The sequence below is a fragment of the Magnolia sinica genome, chromosome 6, assembly GCF_029962835.1.
Source record: "Magnolia sinica isolate HGM2019 chromosome 6, MsV1, whole genome shotgun sequence".
NCBI lineage: Eukaryota > Viridiplantae > Streptophyta > Magnoliopsida > Magnoliales > Magnoliaceae > Magnolia > Magnolia sinica.
The window spans coordinates 102834347-102854900 of record NC_080578.1 but is presented as its reverse complement, the minus strand read 5'-3'; the positions used below and the strand labels follow the sequence as shown (position 1 = coordinate 102854900).

General features: G+C 40.3%; 1 protein-coding gene across 2 annotated transcripts; it reads left to right on the top strand.

Moving 5' to 3' along the window:
• Positions 1 to 8687: 8687 nt before the first annotated feature.
• LOC131249356 (uncharacterized) lies at positions 8688 to 18768 on the top strand. Of its 2 annotated transcripts, XM_058250072.1 has the most exons (4): positions 8690 to 9187; positions 17797 to 17880; positions 17987 to 18076; positions 18171 to 18768. In XM_058250072.1, exons 1-4 carry the CDS (start codon positions 8753 to 8755, stop codon positions 18438 to 18440), a joined length of 879 nt encoding a protein of 292 aa, XP_058106055.1. In that variant the 5' UTR covers positions 8690 to 8752; the 3' UTR covers positions 18441 to 18768. The 2 variants fall into 2 exon arrangements, with proteins under 2 accessions (XP_058106056.1, XP_058106055.1); XM_058250073.1 differs by lacking the exon at positions 17797 to 17880 and having other exon boundaries at positions 8688 to 9187.
• Positions 18769 to 20554: the final 1786 nt, after the last annotated feature.

Sequence of the window (20554 nt, the reverse complement as noted above, 5' to 3'; positions counted from 1 at the left end):
AACTACTTTTGGATTACAGGAGATTATGAATCTGGGTGCCAAATACAATAAGAGGATTTCAAATATAAGGGTTCCAAATCCACACTCCCAAACAGGCTTTTAGGGGTCTATTAGTGGCCATGACATGCTGAATTGTATATTAAGCTGTTCAAAAATGTTTGTACTCAGTGACATATCGAAAGCAAAAGAAAAGGCATTAGTCAACAAAGGCGGAGAAATTTCTCTAGCTGTCTTCCAATCAAATGGAAATGCATACACACAACACATGCGCCCCTTTCTTTCTGTCTGACGTGTCATTTCCTGTCAGAAAAAAAAATAGGCCTCAACATAAGGATCACCAAAACCAGGATGGATAGTCTACTTATTCTCATTTTATGGTCGTGGCCCACCGAATGAGCATATAGGTCCATTTGTTTCCCTACAAGACATTTATGGTACAGCCTACCTTTTGAACGGCTTGGATGATCTACACAAAATGATACGATGGATGGAAGCAAATCATTTACAGAAGATTCAGGTAGGAGTTCTTGCATGCGGACATTTCTCAACTAAGAACGTTTGAACAAATTGGCCCTATTTCCTTCCTGGGCCTCACCACAGGGAGTGATACGGATGTGATGCGAACCAAGAAAGGTCCGCTTTTGGATAAGTAACTTATTTGGGATAAGTAAGTTTAATTTAAGATTAATTATAAGTAACTTTTTTACTTACAATTTCTTAATTACTTAAGCTTAATAAGTAAAAATCAACATAAGCAACCTGAGGCATTAATAGCTTATTTTAATTAATTTACTTACAATCCAAATCCCCTTTAAAAGTCTTTCAAATTGTATTTGGGGCCAACTGTGTTTTGCACATTCCATCTAATACATTAGGTGAATGCATCCATTCATGATAAATGAATAATTAAAAAAATTAGGCCATTCCAGAAATCAGATGGGCCACAAAATGCGATTTTAGAGGTTTTAGTCATGATTTTACAAGATATGGCCCAATGGAGTTTTGGACCAACCCAAGTTTTAGAAACCAAAAAGATTAGGTTGGGGCATCAATGAAGAATGGATTAGATGTCGCTAGAACATTAAGATGAGCCCCACAAGTGGATTTGATCTGTCCTAAAAAAAATGTTTGTTTTTCTACTGGTGCAGCTTATTATGGAGTGTGCAGATGATCTGATGATTTTTATCAAGAACTCTATGTCGATGAGTTTATAAGAATGGAAATAAACTTCCCACGAAATAGCATTCAATTGTAAAAATCGAAAATTAGAATCATCTTTAAAGTATTCCTATGGACCAATAATTCATTGCTCCTGGCAAGACATGGACAGCTCTAGCCGTATCACTCAGCTTGTGGCCCCAGAAGGAGGCAAAATGAGCTGGAATTGGAAAACCAAGGCCAAAGATAAAGAAAGACATAATAAAGGTAAAGCTACAAAGAGAAGAAACAGCCAGGAAACAAAGGAAAATAACACCAAATGGAAAAAAAAAAAGGGGCCTCAGATGTGGATCTGCGGACGCAAATTGTATGGCTTTGGCAGAAAGTTCCTTTGCCCAAAGTTAGGGAAACGGATTGGCTACTCCCCCTGCCACCAGCCATTGGCTGGAGGTCGGTGCTCTGTGGGCCCTACCATGATGTATGTGTTTCATCCATGCCGTCTATCTATTTTTGTAGATCATTTTATAGTATGAAAGAAAAAATGAGGTATATCTCAATCTCAAGTAGACCACATTACAGGAAACAGTGTTGAATGAACGTTGACCATTAAAAACGTTTTGGGGGCCGTAAAAGTTTTGGATTTCCTTCATCTGGGTCTTTATGACCTAATCAACAGATTGGATGTCAAATAAACAGTACAGTGGGCCTTAGGAGGATTTTACTGGTGGATATCCAATCATTATTGTTTTCCTGTGGTGTGGCCCACATAAGATTTATGTCCCTATCAATTTTTGTATCAATCCTAAAATGATATGTAATAATGGATGAACAGAATGGATGAAACACATACATCATGGTGGGGCCCAAAGAGCACCGACCACGAGCCAGAGGGCTGGTGTCAGGGGGAGTGGCCAATCCGTCTCCGCCATCAATCATGCAATAAATGATGGGAAGCGAATTGGCTGGTGTGGCCGTGGGTATTGTTGTGGGAAGGGATGCGGTGATGGGGGACCCACTATGATGTATGTGTTCTATCCACACCATCCATCCATTTGGAGAGATCATTTTAGGGCATGAGACTAAGAATGAGTTAGATCCATATCTGAAATGGAAGCACCACAGAAAACAGTGGGAAGAGTGACGCCCACTTTTGAAACCTTCTTAAGGTCTGCTATTATGTTTATCTGAGATCCAATCGTGTTCATAGGTTAAGACAGACAAGAAAGAAGGGAAAACACAAATTTCAGCTAGATCGAAAACTTTTGTGTGCCTTAGAAATTTTTAACGGTGAGCGTCACTCTCTCCACTGTTTTCTGTGGTGGGGTCCACTTGAGCCTTGGATCTGACTCATTCTTTGGATCGTGCCCTAAATTGATATCTCCAAATGAATGGACGGTGTGGATACAACACATACATCATGGTGGGTCCCACAGAACTTGGTGACATCCCTTCAGTGGGGAGTCTTTACTCAACCTGTCATCAAATACCAAAAATCATTTACGTCGAAAGCTTAAGTAAACCACACTAGAAATGGCAGTGGGAAAATGATTCTCAACATTAAAACATACATATGGCCTATCATGCCATCTATTATCTATGGAAACTGTTCATAAGGTCACACAGAGACTGATGTGGATGAAGAGGAAAAACAAATATCATATGAATTCAAAACTCCAGGGACCCAAAGGGTTTCAATTGTATACCTTCAATCTCCCACAGCTTTTTGCAGTGTGGTCCACTTGATCTTTGAATTTGTCTTATTTTTTGGTTTAATAATTAAGACAAGCTCGCCAAATGAAAGGACGGTTGGGATATAATACATACCTCACGATGGGACTCACAGAACTTGGTGACACCGGCATTTTTGGTAGTGTCTGGTACAACCCCCAATCTGCTTCCTAAAAAATAAGCCAGATCTATGTCCTTAAATGATCTGAAAAAAGTATGGGATAGTGCGAATTTATCACAAACATCACGGTGAGCACCACCTAACTTCCCAACCATTCACAGGCAATCAGCCTCCTAGACCTTCTTCATTTTTAGATTCTTCAGAGAAAATCAGCCTCCTGGATCTGCTTCATTTTTGTATTCAAGTGCAAAACAGAGATGGAGAAACGGATGGACGGTGTGGATATAAGACATATATTACAGGGTGCCCCACAGTGAAGGATCTAACCATGCCATGTCAGAATCTTACATTGCCACTGCTAAAATCGCTTGGCATAGAATTAAGCCTATTCACTCATCAAGTGGGACACTCAATTGGAACATCTAGCTCAACATGCATGTTGTTTTTCTGCCGGTCATAACAGATACCGTAGACAGCAACTAAAACCCTGATCAGTGGATGAGATTGAAATGAAGCAGATTACTTTCTTTCTCTTTTTTTTGTTCTTTTTTATCCTTCCACTCTCTTTTCTTTTCTCAGTCACAAAAAGAGTATATTTTGAGTTTCTCACACACCCAATTAAGCCAAATCAATCATAGCCATTGTCAAACAATAAAATAATATCACTCAAAAGAAAAGGAATGTGTTTTTTATGGCCCCCACAACATTTTTAATGATAGCCATTCAATCACCAGATGCCCTTTAGTGTGGTCCACCTGAGATTTGTATCTGCCTCATTTTTTGGATCATGCCTTGAAATGAGTTGGAAAAATAGGTGCGGGGATAAAACAAATACATCATGGTGAGGCAAACACAGCTTTTCCAGCACGGAATCCCCTCATGCATTATAACCGCATTAGGATTTAGTTTTTGTTTTCTAATTTTACTTTTAGCATATCTATGCCTATGTTTCACTAAGAAAGCATGATTTCAGGTACCTCAAATAATTTATTCATTTTGCTACAGTAACCATGCTACAGTAATCCTGCTAGGGTTTAGGGTTTAGGTAGAGAAACTCGAACCAATGATGGGCATGCAAGGTACCTCAATTTCTGGTGGTACTCTCAGGAGTTTCAACACCTGGTCAAGGGTTCGAGTATCCATGGGTAATGAAATCCCACTATGGCGTGAGTGTGTGGGGATTCGTGCTCGTGTGTTAATAAAAGTACCTCAATTTCTGGTACAGTACCATTCTTCCACCACATAGCATTTGCACATATCATCGGTACAATGAAAACGGTAGGCTCCATCATAAAGGTCATCTGATATGAAAATCAGATTGGTTCACTCATCAGGCTGGCCACACTGTTGGAACTAATAGACAACCGCCAATCTAACTAAGCATACAATTGTAGCGCACCCAGTGATTTTACGAAATGGTTTATCGACCTAGTTGTTGGAATGAAATTTCAAATGGTGAAATATAATTGCGAGAATCAAATTCATGTGGCATCCCTGCATTTTTGATTATTGAGATGCAGGAGGAGCAGCTCCATCTCCTCTAGAATCATCTGAATGAAGAAAATGAAGGAGAGAGATATTGGACATGGGAAAGGGAAGACGACAGGGAGAGGTCACAAGGGTCAAAAGATGTGAGGGAATTTCAAGTTCAGATTCGAGGGAAGTCAGACCCCTCTTCATCATTGCCTCCCAAAGAGAGGCTTCAAGAACCCCTTCTCCCACACCCAGATCCATAGCTCAACTGGTAGACTGAGTGGAAATTCCTCGTTTCAACACTTGAGGTCTTGGTATCGATCCCTAGTGGGGGTGGCTAACATGGAGTGTGTGTACTGACATGGGTGTGTACTAACAAGCTAACCCAAAAAAGAACCCCTTCTCCCTCAGTTTTTCCTTCTATTCTCCTCTTTTCTGTTACTGTTGTTTTTTTTTTTTTTTTTCAATATATATAATAATGTGATAATATGGCAGAATATAGTATGGAAGGGTAACCTAAGTTGGGATTAGAATGATATATTTGGAAGATATAACAAGCGTGTACATCAAGTCGCGTCATGCTATTTTTGTCCACAGAGAGGCTAATAGGGTAGCGGATGGTTTGGCTCAATTGGATAACAAGTCTCAAATTTGTAGGACTAACCAAGTTGTATGCGACCTTCCCGTCTTCTATCAATCGGACCCGATGGAGTAGTTATGGGCAATCTTAGAGAGGGGTTTAGTCTCAAGTAAGGTTTCTTTAGAGTTGGTTGTGGGGTATATGATTGATGTAGAGCCAGCTGCAGATACTTTCATGGCAAAGTTGGACCAGGGAAGGCCTAATCCGCCTCCAGACTATTATTACCTTAAAATAGTCATATCCCGCAGACCAGTATGAGTTTTTTGACACATCTTATATAATTTTGGGTATAAGAAGTTACTTTAGCCAACCAACCCAGCCACACCGGGTTGCCCACGCCGGATTTGCAATATTCCATTATATCATTGGTCAAAAGTCTCTTTTATTTCCATTTTTACTATAAGCAGAAAGTTTTAGTTCTCATATAACTTTTGATACTTTTGAGTTGTAGGAGACTTGCCCAACATGAAAGGGGCTTAGAAAAGTTAAGAGAACAATGTGGTTAGGCTAAAATGGACACTTGATATTTTTGCCCAAAAGCCATGAAGTCTAGTAGGAATGGTACTACTTATAGTAAGTCATGTTTTTTGGAAGTTTGAGTTTGAGTCCAAAAAACCGTCTAGGTTTAAGTCATTATTTAAGCTCATTATTTAAAGGATTGTTATTTTATTTTTTATCATCAATCAATTTATTTTGACCTCATCACATCTCTTCCTGCGTGCGTCAATGATAGGCGGGTCATGGTCTTTTTTCGGTGTTGTAGTTCTGCTCAAATGTGTTACTCTCCTAGTTGTATAGTTCTCCATTTTAATTAATAAAGAGTTCTTTCAACTTTTTTTTTAAAAAAAAAGTCAAGTCAGGGTAAAAGAGTTGAGCCCAAGCTCAACTCGAATGTTCAATGGGCCATCAATGTAAGGCTCAAGCCCAACACATATCCAAGCTAGTTGGTCCAAGCCTAGCAGAAATTCCAATGGGCCTCCCGGCTCATTGCCACCTTACGCCTAGTTAGTGCTATATGTTTGCAGTCTCCTTGAACAGAGAATTAAAAACCATCCTATACTTTGAAATTTTAAGTAAAACAACAACAACAACAACAGCTCCATCTTCTCAATCAGGTGAGATAGAAAATTGAATGGGCTAAAATTAGTTTACCGAAAGCCAAACTCAAAATTGTTTGGGTCATCCATTCAAAGCTGAAGCCCACAACACAGTCTAAGCTAAAAGGTAGAGCTGTACACGAGCAGAGTTAGCTCAATAACTCGCTCGGCTCGGCTCGAAAAAGCTCGACTCGACTTGGATCAAAACACTATTCAAACCGAGTCGAGTCATTTTTTGGGAGCTTGAAACATTTCGAGTCGAGTTCGAGCTAGACCTAGATCAACTTGGTATTGAGCTCGACTCGACTCGACTCGGATCAAGTTTTAAGTGAATATATAAGGGTTTTAAAAATTTTAAAAAAAAACCTTCATTCGCCCAACCCTACCCATTTCACCCAACCCAGCAACCCTAACCCATTTCTCCCTCCCTTTTGCCCAAATCGCCTGACCTTAACTCATTTCTTCCTCCATTTCGCCCAAATCGACCGTCCGTTTATCCAATACTCTCGCCGTTCTCCACCGCCCGTCGAAATTCCTTCTTCCAGCGTCTATTCAAACGATCTCCTCTCCCAAAGTGAGTCCCCTCCTCCACTCTCTCCATTTTTTCTGGCGAGTAATGTATGTCTAAGTAGTGGAACACATTTGACCAGCGACCACTGGCTTGACGAACTTGAACTCGACTCGAAAACTCAACTCGAACTCAGCTCGAACTGGACCAAATTGCTGGCCGAGTCGAGCACGAGCTATTGTTCCAGGCTCGAAGGCCGAGCCGAGCATGAGCTGGGCAAAGCTCGTCTCAGCTCAACTCGTGTACACCTCTACTAGTAGGTATATGCCCAACTAAAAGTCAGTTGGGCTCCTGATCCATCGCCTCCTTTAGGCCCACTTAGTAATACATGTTTGTAATCTCCTTAAATAGAGAAGTAAAGAGGTCCACATTTCGAAAATCGACATCAAGAACATCAACTCCATCTCCTCTAGAAATCTTTTGAAAGAGGCGCTGGATAATAATTGGGTCCTTAATCTTGCTCCGGTGATAGACTCTCAAGACTTTCAACACTTGGTCAAGGGTTCAATTACCCAAAGGTGGTGAAATTCCACCACGGGTGTGTGTGCTTGTGTTAAAAAAAAAAAAAAAGTGTTAGACAATAATAAACAGATCATAAGCAATGTGGAGGAGAACATCATCTCTTGCAACTAATCTGTCACCCCTTATTAACTCTAGGTCCTAAAAATTAGCCTTATCAATGATTTAGGTAAACCACACAATTGAAAATAGCATACAAGGCAACACTCTGTCCACTGGATTTTGCTTTTGTGTGGCCCACATGAACCTGGGGTAAGTCTTATTTTTTTGGCCCTATGCCTAAATTTTAGTTTGGAAACTAATGCTTGAAGTAGTTTTTTATAACCATTATGTTGGACCCCATAAAAATCAAAGGTGCACGTCTCTATTTCAACTATTTACTTTGTTGTGGGCCACCTGAATCACTATCCAACTTATTTTTTATTTTATCCTGGAGCCTAACGTTAGAATACATCTAATAGTCTAAATGGATTTCACATATACATTATGTTGGGACCTTAACTGTGTGGAGCCCACCTTGATGTATTTTGTCCACCTTTTTTTTTTTTCCAAATCATAATAAGATCCTAATCTCAATTGTACCATACCCAATAGAAACAGTGATGAATAACAATTCAAAACTTTTTCTAGGCCATAAAAATTTTGGATCAATGTGATCTTTTCAAACGGGTTGGATTGAAAATAAACATTATTAAAACTTTATGATGGGGCCTTTGGAAGTTTTAATGGTTAGACAATCAATTAACAATGTTTCCTATGGTGTGGTCCACCTTAGAATTGGATCTACATAATATTTGGTAGCCCGTCCTAAATTGGACGTGGATTTTCCTGCGAAAGCCTTTCACAGGAAGTTCCTGTGCTGGGAAATTAGGTGGAGCTACTGTGATGTTTGTGAGAAATCCTTCCCCTCTACGTTTGTGAGTTCATTTTAGGACATGTTGTCAAAGATGATCCGTATCCAAAGCTTGAGTGAGCCGTACAAAAGGAAAAATGTGATTAGGGAACCGTTGAAACCTTCCTGGGTTCAACAGTGATGTTTAGATGCCTTCCACACCGTTAATAACGTCATTTCCATTGGGATGAACTGAAAACAAAAACGTTAGCATGAATCAAAACTTCTGTGGCCTCACAAATATTTCAACTGTGGACATTTAATTATCACGTTTTTGGCTCACTTGAGCTTTGGATACGGTTCATTTTTGGTAACATGTACTAAAATGAACTCACAAAACGGATGGACGGGGAGGATTTCTCACAAACATCCAAGTGGGCCCCACCTAATTTCCCAGCGCTGGAAATCCGCCGTCCAACATTGTATAAACGGATGAACGGCGTGGATATACAAAATTGGAAGTGTGGAATGTGGCATTTGACTAAGAGGCAGCAGCTCATTTCCTCCAAAATCATTTGAAAGTGCCCAAGACAGAATAGCAAACAGATTGTGAGCAATGTGGAGGAGGAGATTATCGTCTCTTGCAGCTACATCCGTCCGCCATTCCTATCTATCATCCACCAAACCTCCTGCTACAATCACTAGCAGCCTAATCACACACCCACCATCCCTTCCAGCCACGATCCAACGGCTCTGGTGGAAGGCAGATGGAATGAGGGTTTGCAGCAGCATCAGCAGGGGTATGATGACGGGATCGAGTAGCGTCGCATTGCTGCGGTTGAATGATCTTCGGGACAACAAAGGGGCGAGGCAGAAGAAGAGGAGGAAAGGGAGAGGGATCGGTTCGGGGAAAGGGAAGACGGCAGGGAGAGGTCACAAGGGTCAGAAGGCGAGAGGGACCTTCAAGTTCGGATTCGAGGGAGGTCAGACCCCTCTTCGTCGTCGCCTCCCTAAGAGAGGCTTCAAGAACCCCTTCTCCCTCACCTTCCAGGTTTTTCCTTCTTTTCTCTTCTTGGGCTTTTCTTTTTATTGAAGATGAAATGAATTTTCTTGCTCGTTGTGATGGATCCTTTTTTTTTAGCAAGGCAAATATTTAAAATAACACTGCTACTGCTGTTTTTTTTTTTTTTTTTAATGTAATAATGTGATTATATAGCAGAATATAGTAGCCTTTCCAAAAAAAAAAAAGAATAGAGTGGATCGTGCTCATGTACTTATCCACTGTATAGGTGACATTCCAAATCATGGGTCCTGGAATGGATGGGGATGGTCCTAGAAAAAACACCAATTTCTCAAATCCTAACAGCCTGATAGGTGACCATCTACTTTGTAGAGTCAAAAAGGTCCGAGGTCCAAAATCACCGGGCAGAACTAAATGATAAGAATCTTCTGTTACATTTCATTGGATTATGAACATCCTGACTGGAGCCACATTTCAAATTGTTTAGATTGATGTACAGGCGTGCCATCTCTATGGTGGTGGATGTGTTTGAGTTGATCAATGCATACATTATAAGAGTATAAATGTGATGGGATTGGATTCAAATTTGAGAGCCCGTAGTTGCGATGAAGGGTTCTGTAGCATTGCTAAATGAACTATTTGCCTATTTGATGAAGAGCATGAGATAGATTAGGTATTTTTAAAGAGTTTCCATCAAAGTCACGGGTTCCCAGTTTCTACATGCAAGGTAAAGAATTATTGTTGTTTTATTCAATTAGGTAAGGGACCATCTTATATGCATGAATGAAGAATCAATCATGGCAAAAATCACATGTTGGGCATGCATGGACTGATTCAATGTAACACACACAGTGGTGAGGTCATTAGCATCCCCTTCAATGAAATGAAAGAATGTGCAGAAAGCTGCAACCCCTATTGAAACTGAAGCCTGTAGATCAGTAAGTGGCTTTTTGTCAGTTATTATTATTATAATCACCATTGTCATTATCGGATTTTTTTATTTTTTTGAGATGTTACAGAGATTTTATTGAGAAAGCACCAACTGATGACAAAGAGTACGAAAGCACAAAATAGACAACCAACTCTCCCAAAAACAAAGAAACAACAAGCCCCTACAACCCAAAATACATCAGCTCCACTCCTGGACAAAGCCATAAACTCTCCCTACAACCCACTCAACGCTGTGGCTAATATTATGGAAGCACCTTCCGTTTCTTTCCTATCAAATCGTCCAGAGATCTGCCAAGAAGGAAAGTCGCCATGAATCTTTCAAATCCATAGATATGCATGCCAAGCCATTAGCAAATTGCCTATAGAATGCGGCATAACCCAACAGACATTGAATGTGGAAAGGACACGATACCACACCTTGGATGCAAATGGGCAATGGTTAAATAAGTGATTGACTGAATTGGAATGAGCCCACATAACAAGCAAACATTAGGAAGAATCATCCCCCTTTTCTAAAGAGCATCCATAGCTAAAACTCTCCCCCCCTGTGAGCCAACAAAAAGCCACAACTTTGGGTGGAGCTGCATAACAAACTCGGTATTTGTGACTTCTTCATTCACTTCGGATTTAGTGAGCTTAGTAGGAAAAGGTGTAACTGAAAAGTATCTTGACAACTCCTTTTTCCATATCCGATCTTCTAAATCAAATGTGTTCCATGCTCTTAAACACTAGATTTTACATAGTTTTCATCAGAATCTCTTATCAACGTCACCACATATAGATTGGAGCAGGAGCTTGATAGTGAGGGCCGAAATAGCATGCAAGTCCTAGCCAATCAAGATAGTATGAAGGTGCAAATAACATGCAAGTCCAAGTCCAATAAAACTATCACGAAGGTGGAACTAGATTTTCTTTTTCGAATGAATGTAATCAGAATATTAATAAAGACAACAAAACATACAACAAGAGGGACAGACTAGCACAATAGCACCTAAACACGCAAATACAATGACCATCGTACTTGACATAGACTCACCAACCTACTTTTTAGAATTTGGGATTCTCTCCGAAATCACAATTGCATATCTAGAATTTGGGATTCTTTTGGAATTAGAAGAGCATTTCTAAATACACCCGTTTTGCCAATTAGTGCACCCAGAACTTCCCTCTCTATGGGTGTTGGAGAATGCACTGGTACAGTTTGTACAAATGTCGTGAAATTCTTCCAAAAGATTCGTTCTTCGCTTGCATGAAGACCATATCTCTCCGTGACACCCATTAGATGAACCCCTTCAATTATAACAAGACAAAGATCTTGCTTAGGGGAAATTTGGCATCCTGAGCAATGCCGCTACTTCGGCGAGAATTCCAAAAGGCACGTCCCAGTATGGTTCTTGAAGCAAACATCAATACTTGCAGACTGAGGTTGCCTGAAGAACTCCTGTCGAAATTCAGCATGACCCCAACCCTCTGTCCTCCCACCTAGCTGTAGCGTTATGGTCATCCAGTCCTAGTTGGGAGACTTCCAACCAATTTGATTGGAAAGCAAAAGGGAATTCCACAACATTTCCTTTCCACTATGATCAAATCTGAATTTGGATGCTTTCCATGAAAGATTTGATGGTTGTGTTCTAACACAAAAACCACAAGACCACTTGTAACACCATTTTCTGAAGGATCACGGAGATGGGAACTATGTTGTCATCGCTCCAACAAGCAGTAAAATTCTCCACCACCTTGAGCATGACTTGTCATATATTAAAAGATGCAACATTGCTGACCAAACTGCTCAAGCAAACTCATAGTGAATAAAAATTTATTCATCAATTCCTCTCTTCTTCTTTTTTCCCCAAAGGTAACATGGACACTCAAACCCGTGACCTCAATGTTGAAACACACTCTATCTTTCATTGAGCCATGGGTTGGAACCCATTAATTAAATCTTTTTTATTTATGCATAACACACAACAGTTAGGGAGGGAATAGCCTATATTATTCAAAAGATCTAGAGTGAGGATTTTCTTAAGAGCCATTGTCCAACAGAATGCATTAATTTTAAAAGGAACTATTAAGAACTAGATACAAACAATAGCAAAAGAACCAATGTTGGGATCCTCTCTTAATACGTCAAAAAAACATCCTCACTAAAAATACCCCATCTTATATGCATTCCGTGTTCTCTATCATTCCCATTTCTCAGAAATAGTAGGAATACACATCTCTTCTAGTAAGGCTACCAGGTGAGTCAGTAATGGTAGCTCATCATTGCACAGGTTTCTCCTATGGCACAACATGGAAGATAAGAAGTTTAATTTAGTAGAATGGCACAAGCTGGCTGTGTGTTGGAAGAGGCATGGGTTAAATGGTTTACAAACGACGAATTGTGCTCTATTAGGAAAGTGCCTTTGGAGATTTGGGGTAGAGGAAGGCAGTTTGGAAGCAAGCTATTTCTAGCAAATATGTGGTTCAGGAAGTGGTTGATTTATATTGGTCTCCTTTTCTACAAATCTTTAGTATTTAAAAGGTTGTGACTAATGTTATCCATGATCTCCTGTGGGCTTTTCCTATGTAGATAGACTGCTTTATCTTGTATTCCCTAGGCATTTTGATATCTCCATCGACAAGGACGTGACCATCAATCTCTATTGTAGTCGTATGGGTGCTTCGGCAGTTTGGTCTCTTCACTTATGAAGGAGCCTTTTAGATGAGGAGATGGTAGATTTTATGATGTTGGATCATCTTATTCGATGGATGTCCCTGTCTTTTCATGATTTAGATGCATGGCAATGGAGGTCTGATTCTCTAGGAAGGTTCTTGGATGTCTTTTCATTGGTCTCTCTACGGAAGCATGGTGGTGGATCTAAGGCCCCAGACTGCCTCTATTTGGCATTTCCTAATGGCACCTGTAGTCGTTGCATTTAGTCATTCGTGGCTAATTTACGAAGTATTAATGATCGATCACCTATGCAGAAGGGGATGGTGATTACAAATGCATGTATCATATGTATTTAGGATGCAGAATCCATGGATAACTTGTTCATTCATTATGAATACATTGTTAGAATCCAGTCGTTTGTTCTAGCTTTGTTTGGTTGTGGTGGTCCATGTTGAACTCCCTCTGAGCCTTCTTTCAAGCTTGGAATCGGGCAGTCTGGGTAGAAGAAAAAGATAGTTGTGGTAGCTCCCCTTGTTGGCAGTTATTTGGTCTGTATGGAAAGAACTTAACAATAGGAGACTCAATAATTTGGCTTTTAACGCAGCTTCGGTTATCCATTTAGTGAGAGGCCAAACGGTTTCTTAGTTATTGGTTATGTCCCTTTCCAAGGGCTGTAAAGAGGGGACACTTTGAACCTTTTGGTTTGGGAGCCATTCTTGATTTTTATGAGTTGGGTCGCAAGATGCTTTCTCTCCATCCTCCACCACCACCCCCCGCTTTTTTTTTTTTTTCCCGTCTTGGTTGCATCTCTCTTTTTGTTTGGTTTAAATATATTCAAGTTGCCACTAAAAAGAGGTGGATAAGGAAAAGGCTTTGGAGACAGAAATTATTTCTTTAGATATGTGTGAGAAACTCTGTGAAATTGAAAATAGTTTGGTTAACTACTTTTTTCAATAAAATCTTTTAGGCAAATAACATGCCAGACATGTGGAGAAGTATCATGATACCTATTTACAAGAACAGAGAGATGCATGAAGTTTCACACAGTATCAGTGGATCAAACTTACGTGTTACACTGTGAAGCTCTGAAAGACGGTGTTGGTACAAGATTAATACAATAGATAAAGTATATCAAATATAGTTTAGCTTCATGCCAAGGAGATTAAGAATTTCTCAACTTAGATAATTGATTTAAAAATATAGAGATAAGAGGAAGAATCTATACTCAGCTTTATAAATTTGGAGTAAGCATAAGGAGTTCTTGGGGAAGTTATGTGATGGGTGATTTTGAGAAAAGGGGTTCTAGGATGATACATCAACATCATTAAAGACATACAAGGGAATTTTCGTAAGAGTGAGAATGGTTGTGGTTAGATTGATACATCCACAAAGCGTTTCACGTTAAGCTTGTTCGTTTGAGTGCATCTAAGTGCATTTAAGTAAATTTTGTAAGTTCATCTAAGTTTATCGAAGTTCTATGTACTTAGACTGCAATGAGACACTTTGATACACTTAAACACACATCAATGCATGTTGTACATTTAGCTTAAATGTGCAAACCTTTGTATTTGGTCTAGGCTGTTGAGTATGATGTTGTGTTGGTTAGACTGAGGCCAAACTAGAGATGGAGGAAATGCTAAATTGTAGGTTTAGAGGCTTAAAATTAGGGTCTATTTGGTCTGGTGTAAATATTGGGAAACGGTGGAAATACAAAATTATACACGTATGTAACTTGATCTACTGATTCTTCTATTGCTTTTGAATGTATTGCTTGTGTTTCCATACATGTTTTCTTACGTTTGTAAATTATATGAATAGACTTTGAATATACGTGCATCAGTTCAATTGGAAAACACATATATTAGGACCCCATACAAAGGAAACCCTTATTATGTGTACTTTTGTTTTGCAATGTTTTGATTTCTAAGTGTGTATTGATGTCTTTTTCAACAATCCCTGAAGTTTCATTGAATAATTCGACCAATTTCCCAATGTTCCCATGTTTCCCGGCAACAACAATACATTACGCGATACAACCGATATATCCCATGCTATAACCAATATTTATCTGTATCCCAACAATGGGATACTTTACGCAATAATGATATTTAAAACATTGGGTGAGATAAGGGGGTGGTTTACAAAGTTCATGTCTCTTTACGGGTTGTCGGACCTATGGAAATTGTAGTGTGAAAATGCCTTTAAAGAGGTAGCCTTCTGTATCTGGTGTAGCTCGAGAAACCATTTTGAGAGGATGTGCAGTGTGTAGACGGTTGCACCTAGCTATGATCTGTTGCATAGGGTGGTTCCTGTGAAGGTCACTCAAAGTTGTTATGTCGAAGGTCAGGTGATTGTCATGTCGTCGTCTCGAAAAAACTAAATAGAAGATGAGGCTGAAGAATTCCCAAGTCTTATGGAGCATCTTTGTAGGTTCTCACCTTCCGTAGGTGAAAGCGATGAGTGGAAGTGGTGCTTTGAGAGATTGGAAACTTTTCAGGGTAAGTCTTCTATGTTCCCTTTAAAGGTGGAAACAATGGAAGGAAGATTGTCTCCTTTCCTTCCCTCACCCTCCTTTTCTGGGATAGACTTTGAATCAATCTTGGAAGTTTTTTTTGTCAAATATCAAATGTTGTACAATGTCCTTAGACTAGGGTTGGGGCCTAGTGTGAAGACTCCAATGACAAGAATTGTGGTCATTCACGGGTCTGCATAGGCTTCTGGCATTTGGTTGATTTGTTGCTAAAAACAGTCCTTACTGTCAACCATTTGAGTAGGAGAACGATAATCATCAATGCGATTTATCATATGCTTGAGAAGTGCCAAGATTTTATATTACTTGATTATTCATTGCTCCTTCACAACAGATCTCTGGAGGCAGCTTTTGGCCTTCTTTGAGGTGGTTTGGTTGTGCCAAAGTTAATAGCTATGCTTTTCCAGTCTGAGGATCAGGGTTGTGGTGGCAACAAAAAGCAGATTCTTTGGAGGTTGGCATTACTTTCAGGTCTTTGGTCAATTTAGAAGGAACATTACAACTGGACCTTTTAACAATGGGTCGGAATCATTGGAAGAGGTCTTTTAAAGAGCAAAGGAAGTGGTAGTTGAGTAGGCTATGGATCTTAAGTTATTTGTTGATGGTGGATTCTGTGAGATTTTCGTTATAGGGGCTCTGGGGGAGGTTGATTTCTTATCATTTGATCCTCCATGCTTTGAATTTGTAGTGTTTCCTTCCACGCCTCTCTATTTCTTGAATATATATATATATAAATCACTGTTACCATTAAAACAAAAAAGGATCTGGGGTCAAGGGTTGAGGTTTATGGAAGCAAGTGATATGGAGTAAATACAGGGTGATGGAAGGGGTTTGGTTTACTAAGGTCATGCCTCTTTACAGAGCGTCGGGCCTGTAGAAAACAGTGTCTAGTGTGGAAAAGCTATTTCTTTAGAGTGTGCTGCTTTTGGGATGGCTCAAGAACATGATTTTGGGAGGATGCATAGAGTGGTGACTGAGTTGCACCAAGTTTCTTCCCTGCTGTATAGGGTGGTTTCTGGAAATATTTTGGTCTGGCATGGTTATTTTGTCTTTCAAGGTCAGGTGGTTGTGGTGCCACTGAATAATTCCTAAGTCTTACAGCACTCTCAGTATGCTTTTGCTTCCCATATGTGAAATTGCAAGTGAAAGCAATGCTTTGAAAGATTGGGAGACTTTTTGGTGAAATCGTTCTCTGTTTCACTAAGTGGGGAGATAGTGGAAGGAAGGTCATAGCGCACCCCCCCCCTGCGGAATAGCTTTTGGGTGGCACGTTGGCAAGGCCAAGGTCTTAATGTAAAGATGAATATTACTAATATGTATATCCTCTACCAGAATGTGGTGTTGGTGGATTGCTTGTTCTTGCCCCCTTTATGTCAGAGGTTTTCTGGGGGTTTTACAATCCTTTTGGTTTGGCCTGGGTTATCACAAGACCGATTGTGCTTTTCTTGAAGCATGGAATGGGGAGCACTTAGTGTCGGGAGAAAATCCTTGTAGAGATTAGCTCTTCTCATGGGGTTGTGGTCAAAGATGGGTGATTGCTTGGGCTTATAGGTATTAGAGCTCTTGCTGGTCATAGCAGAGATGAATTGGGAGGTTTTCGGAGAGCCCATTGTTAATGTTTAGGGATCTAGTTGTGGTTTGGTTTGCTGGATTGATGATCCCTCACATTTCCCTCGTGTTACAGTTGTCTTGGGTTGTTTCCTTTGTATCTCTTCTTCTTTTAATAAAATTTCATTATCATTCAAGGAAAAATAAAAAAAGTAAAAACTTTTGCTAGAATGATTGAGTTGTGGGGCACCCTCTCTAGAATTTCACTTTAAAAAAATTCACAAGGATAGGCTATAATCAACATCTTTCCTGTTGTCATGGTCTGGGAAGGTCACCTACACCCATGTGCTAATACTGATGTTGGTTGCTCCATCTCTTGTTTTGAAGCATGCCACATTATTATTGTTGTTGTTGTTTCTAGCTTTGTTGTTGTTGTTGTTTCTTTCTTTCTTTCTTTCTTTGCTGTTGTTGTTGTTGTTGTTTGTCTGTTTGTTTGTTTCACTAGTGCTCTTAGGGGCCTTGGTTTGTGGCAAAAGAAAAGAAAAGAATGTTTTTCACTCATTTGACCGTGCACTTTTTTAGATAGCAAAGGAAATAATGAAATTGGAAATAGCAATCATTAGCCTTTTCCATAGCCAAATTCTCACACAAGATACGAGGTGAAAATTTTGAGAGTAACGTGAGATCTTCACAAGACACCCAAAAATGGAATCCATGGGAATCCATGTTTTAGTAGTGCTCATGGAGTCCATGGGAATTCATCATTTGATGATCATTACATTTTTCTTTTCTTTTCCTTCATTCCAAACGGGCCCTTGATACAATTTTGAATCTGCTCTCCTGTGAGGTATGGATGTTTTGGCTTCCTATTTACAACATGAAACTTAGTTGATTTTAGGCCCTTGAAATTGAATAGCTGTTTCTTATCAGTCTTTTCATTGTCTTTATGAACAGCCAGTGGGGCTAGGAAAGATTGCAAAGCTTATAAATGCAGGCAAGATTGATTCATCAGAACTGATAACTATGAAAACCCTTAAGGTACCTCCGTTTTAGTGGTATCCTCAACTGCTTATGTTGTCCACTTTAGTTGAAAGCTGTTTCTCATTCCTTGTTTTCATTTTTTTATTTTATCTTGTGACCATAGGATACGAGTGCCATAGGGAAGCAGATTAAAGATGGTGTCAGATTAATGGGCCGTGGTGCTGAACTTATCAAGTGGCCAATTCATCTCGAGGTAATCTTCATATAACAGCTTCCCCCTACGAGAATCCAATGAAGTGGTACTACCCGATTCGCTATGGGGAAACTGACTTATGGATTTGGTTCAGGTATCTAGAGTAACAGTTAGAGCGAAGGAGGCTGTTGAAGCTGCTGGTGGTTCCGTTAGGAAAGTTTACTACAACAAGTTGGGCTTCCGTGCATTGCTCAAGCCTGAGTGGTTTGAGAAGAAGGGGCGGCTACTGCCGAAGCCAGCCAGGCCACCACCGAAGCAGCGGGATAAGGTGGATAGCATCGGCCGCCTACCTGCCCCAACTAAACCAATTCCATTTTTGCCAGAAGAAAAGGATGCTCCCGTAAAAGATCAGTCAGCTGCATAAACACTCTGTTTTTCGTGTTCAAAGGTCTTCAAATGAGTTAACCCTGAAACAGACCATTGTGATAAGTGGCTGCCACCAGTTTTCTCCATCTAAATTCTATCTATGTTGGCCCATGAACACATTCTGACTGAGAAATGGTAGTCCATGTAGAAAATGAATTTGAGATGGAGAAGTTCATCTCAACTTTGCAGGGGAGTACATGGTTTTTCAATTCTATTACTTGAGGCTCATGGTTCTGTAAACCAGACTGCTGGTTAGTTGAGTCCCACCATGGATAGACAACTCGAAAAGATATCAGCCTCCAATATTAGGACCATTTTCAGTTGAATATGGATGGTTTTTTTGTATTTTCTCTTGACCATTTATATATCAAGAAAAGTTTTGGTAACGGTCCATCCACCCCAAATTGTCTGGATTATTGAACCATTGGATCCACTTTCATAACTAAAAACATGTGTATACTGTGCAGGGATGGATGTGGCTTGCCTGGAATGCCTTGTGACCCCAAGCTCTGTTTCACCAGCTCATTTTAGGACATGACCCAAATATAGGGAAGTGAGCCACAACACAAAAAACAATCGGCATTGGAACCTTCTTGGGACCACAAAAATTGTGGATCAGGCTGACATATGTGTTCTTCTTTCATCTACGTGGGTGTCACCTTATTAATGGATTGGATGGCATATAAACAATCACTGTGGGGCTAGGAAGGCTACAATGGTGGGCACTTCCAGCCCCATGTATGTTGGGGCCCACTTGAATTTTGGATCTTGCTCATATTGGGCTCATGTCCTAAAATGGGCTGGTGAAATGGATGGATGGAGTGGATATTTATATTTTAAAAAATAATAATAATAAATAAATCAGTGGACCCCCACAGAGCTCGGGTTACAGGGAGGCCGCATGGCTGGTGACCCCAACACCAGCCAGCTAGCTCGTGTGAAATCTCTGTAAGGTCTACCATGTGGTATGTGTTTTTCCTGCTATCCATCCAATTTTCCAGCTCATTTTAGTGCATGAGCCCAATTGTGAGGCAGATCTGAAGCTCAAGTGGACCACATTACAGTAAATAGTGGGGATTGAACGCCTAATAGTCAAAACTTCTTGGGGCTACAGAGGTTTTGGATCAAACTGATATTTATATTTTCCCTTCATCAACATGTTGGATGGCACATAAACATTGTGGTGGGCCCTAAGAAGTTTTTAACTGCAAGCATTCAATTCACACTGTTTCTGGTGGTGTGGTCGACTTGAGTTTTGGATTTGGCTCATTTTAGGGCATGAGCCCAAAAATGAACTGAACAAATAGGTGGACTGTGTGGATAAAAACACATATATCATGGTGGTACCTACGTAGCTTTTTGACACCATCCAGCTTGCTAGCGTTGGGGGTCACCAATCAAACTACATCACGTCCGGCTTACTGGGGATTCGTCAAACCAACCCTGGCTGCAGGCAAGGAGTGTTCATGTCTAATTCCTTTGTTTGTGGTTTATCCGTATATATTCCTTTTCTCTATAAGAGATCGTAAGTGGGTACTACCGAATCCGAGAGTCCTCCGTTCCCTGCTTTTAACGGGCCTCATGTATTTAAAGGTCCAGATGCTTCATGTGGGCCCCACAAACGGCTGGGATTGGGCGGCCCACCATTGGGCCCTTCTTTGGGGGGCACACAAGTTTTTGGATCAGGCAGATGTCAGCAATGTAAATGGGCGGGCTCCGGCCTAAAAATTTAGTATTTTGGTGGGCATCGAGCCAATCCGATTTTTGCAAGTACCGACCCGAATTCTATCTGATTCGGGACCGAGTCCAACGGGACTGACTCAATCCGAACCAATTCCTTACTGGCCTAACCCGAACTAAGTCTGACTCGGTCATCGAGTTGAGTCTATCTTGTCGATTCAGATTGAGCTGAGTCAAGCCAAGCCAAATTGGGAGAAAAAGAGTGAGAGAAAGGAGGAGAGAGAATGAGGTAAGGAGAGGAAGTCGACTCGAGCTGCAAGTAGGGTTAGGGTTTGGGTAGAAGAAGGATAAAGGTTTTTTTTTTTTAAAGAGAGTAAAATTTGACTTTATACTACTCGATTCCGGTTCAGATCCGACCGAATCAGATCGAGT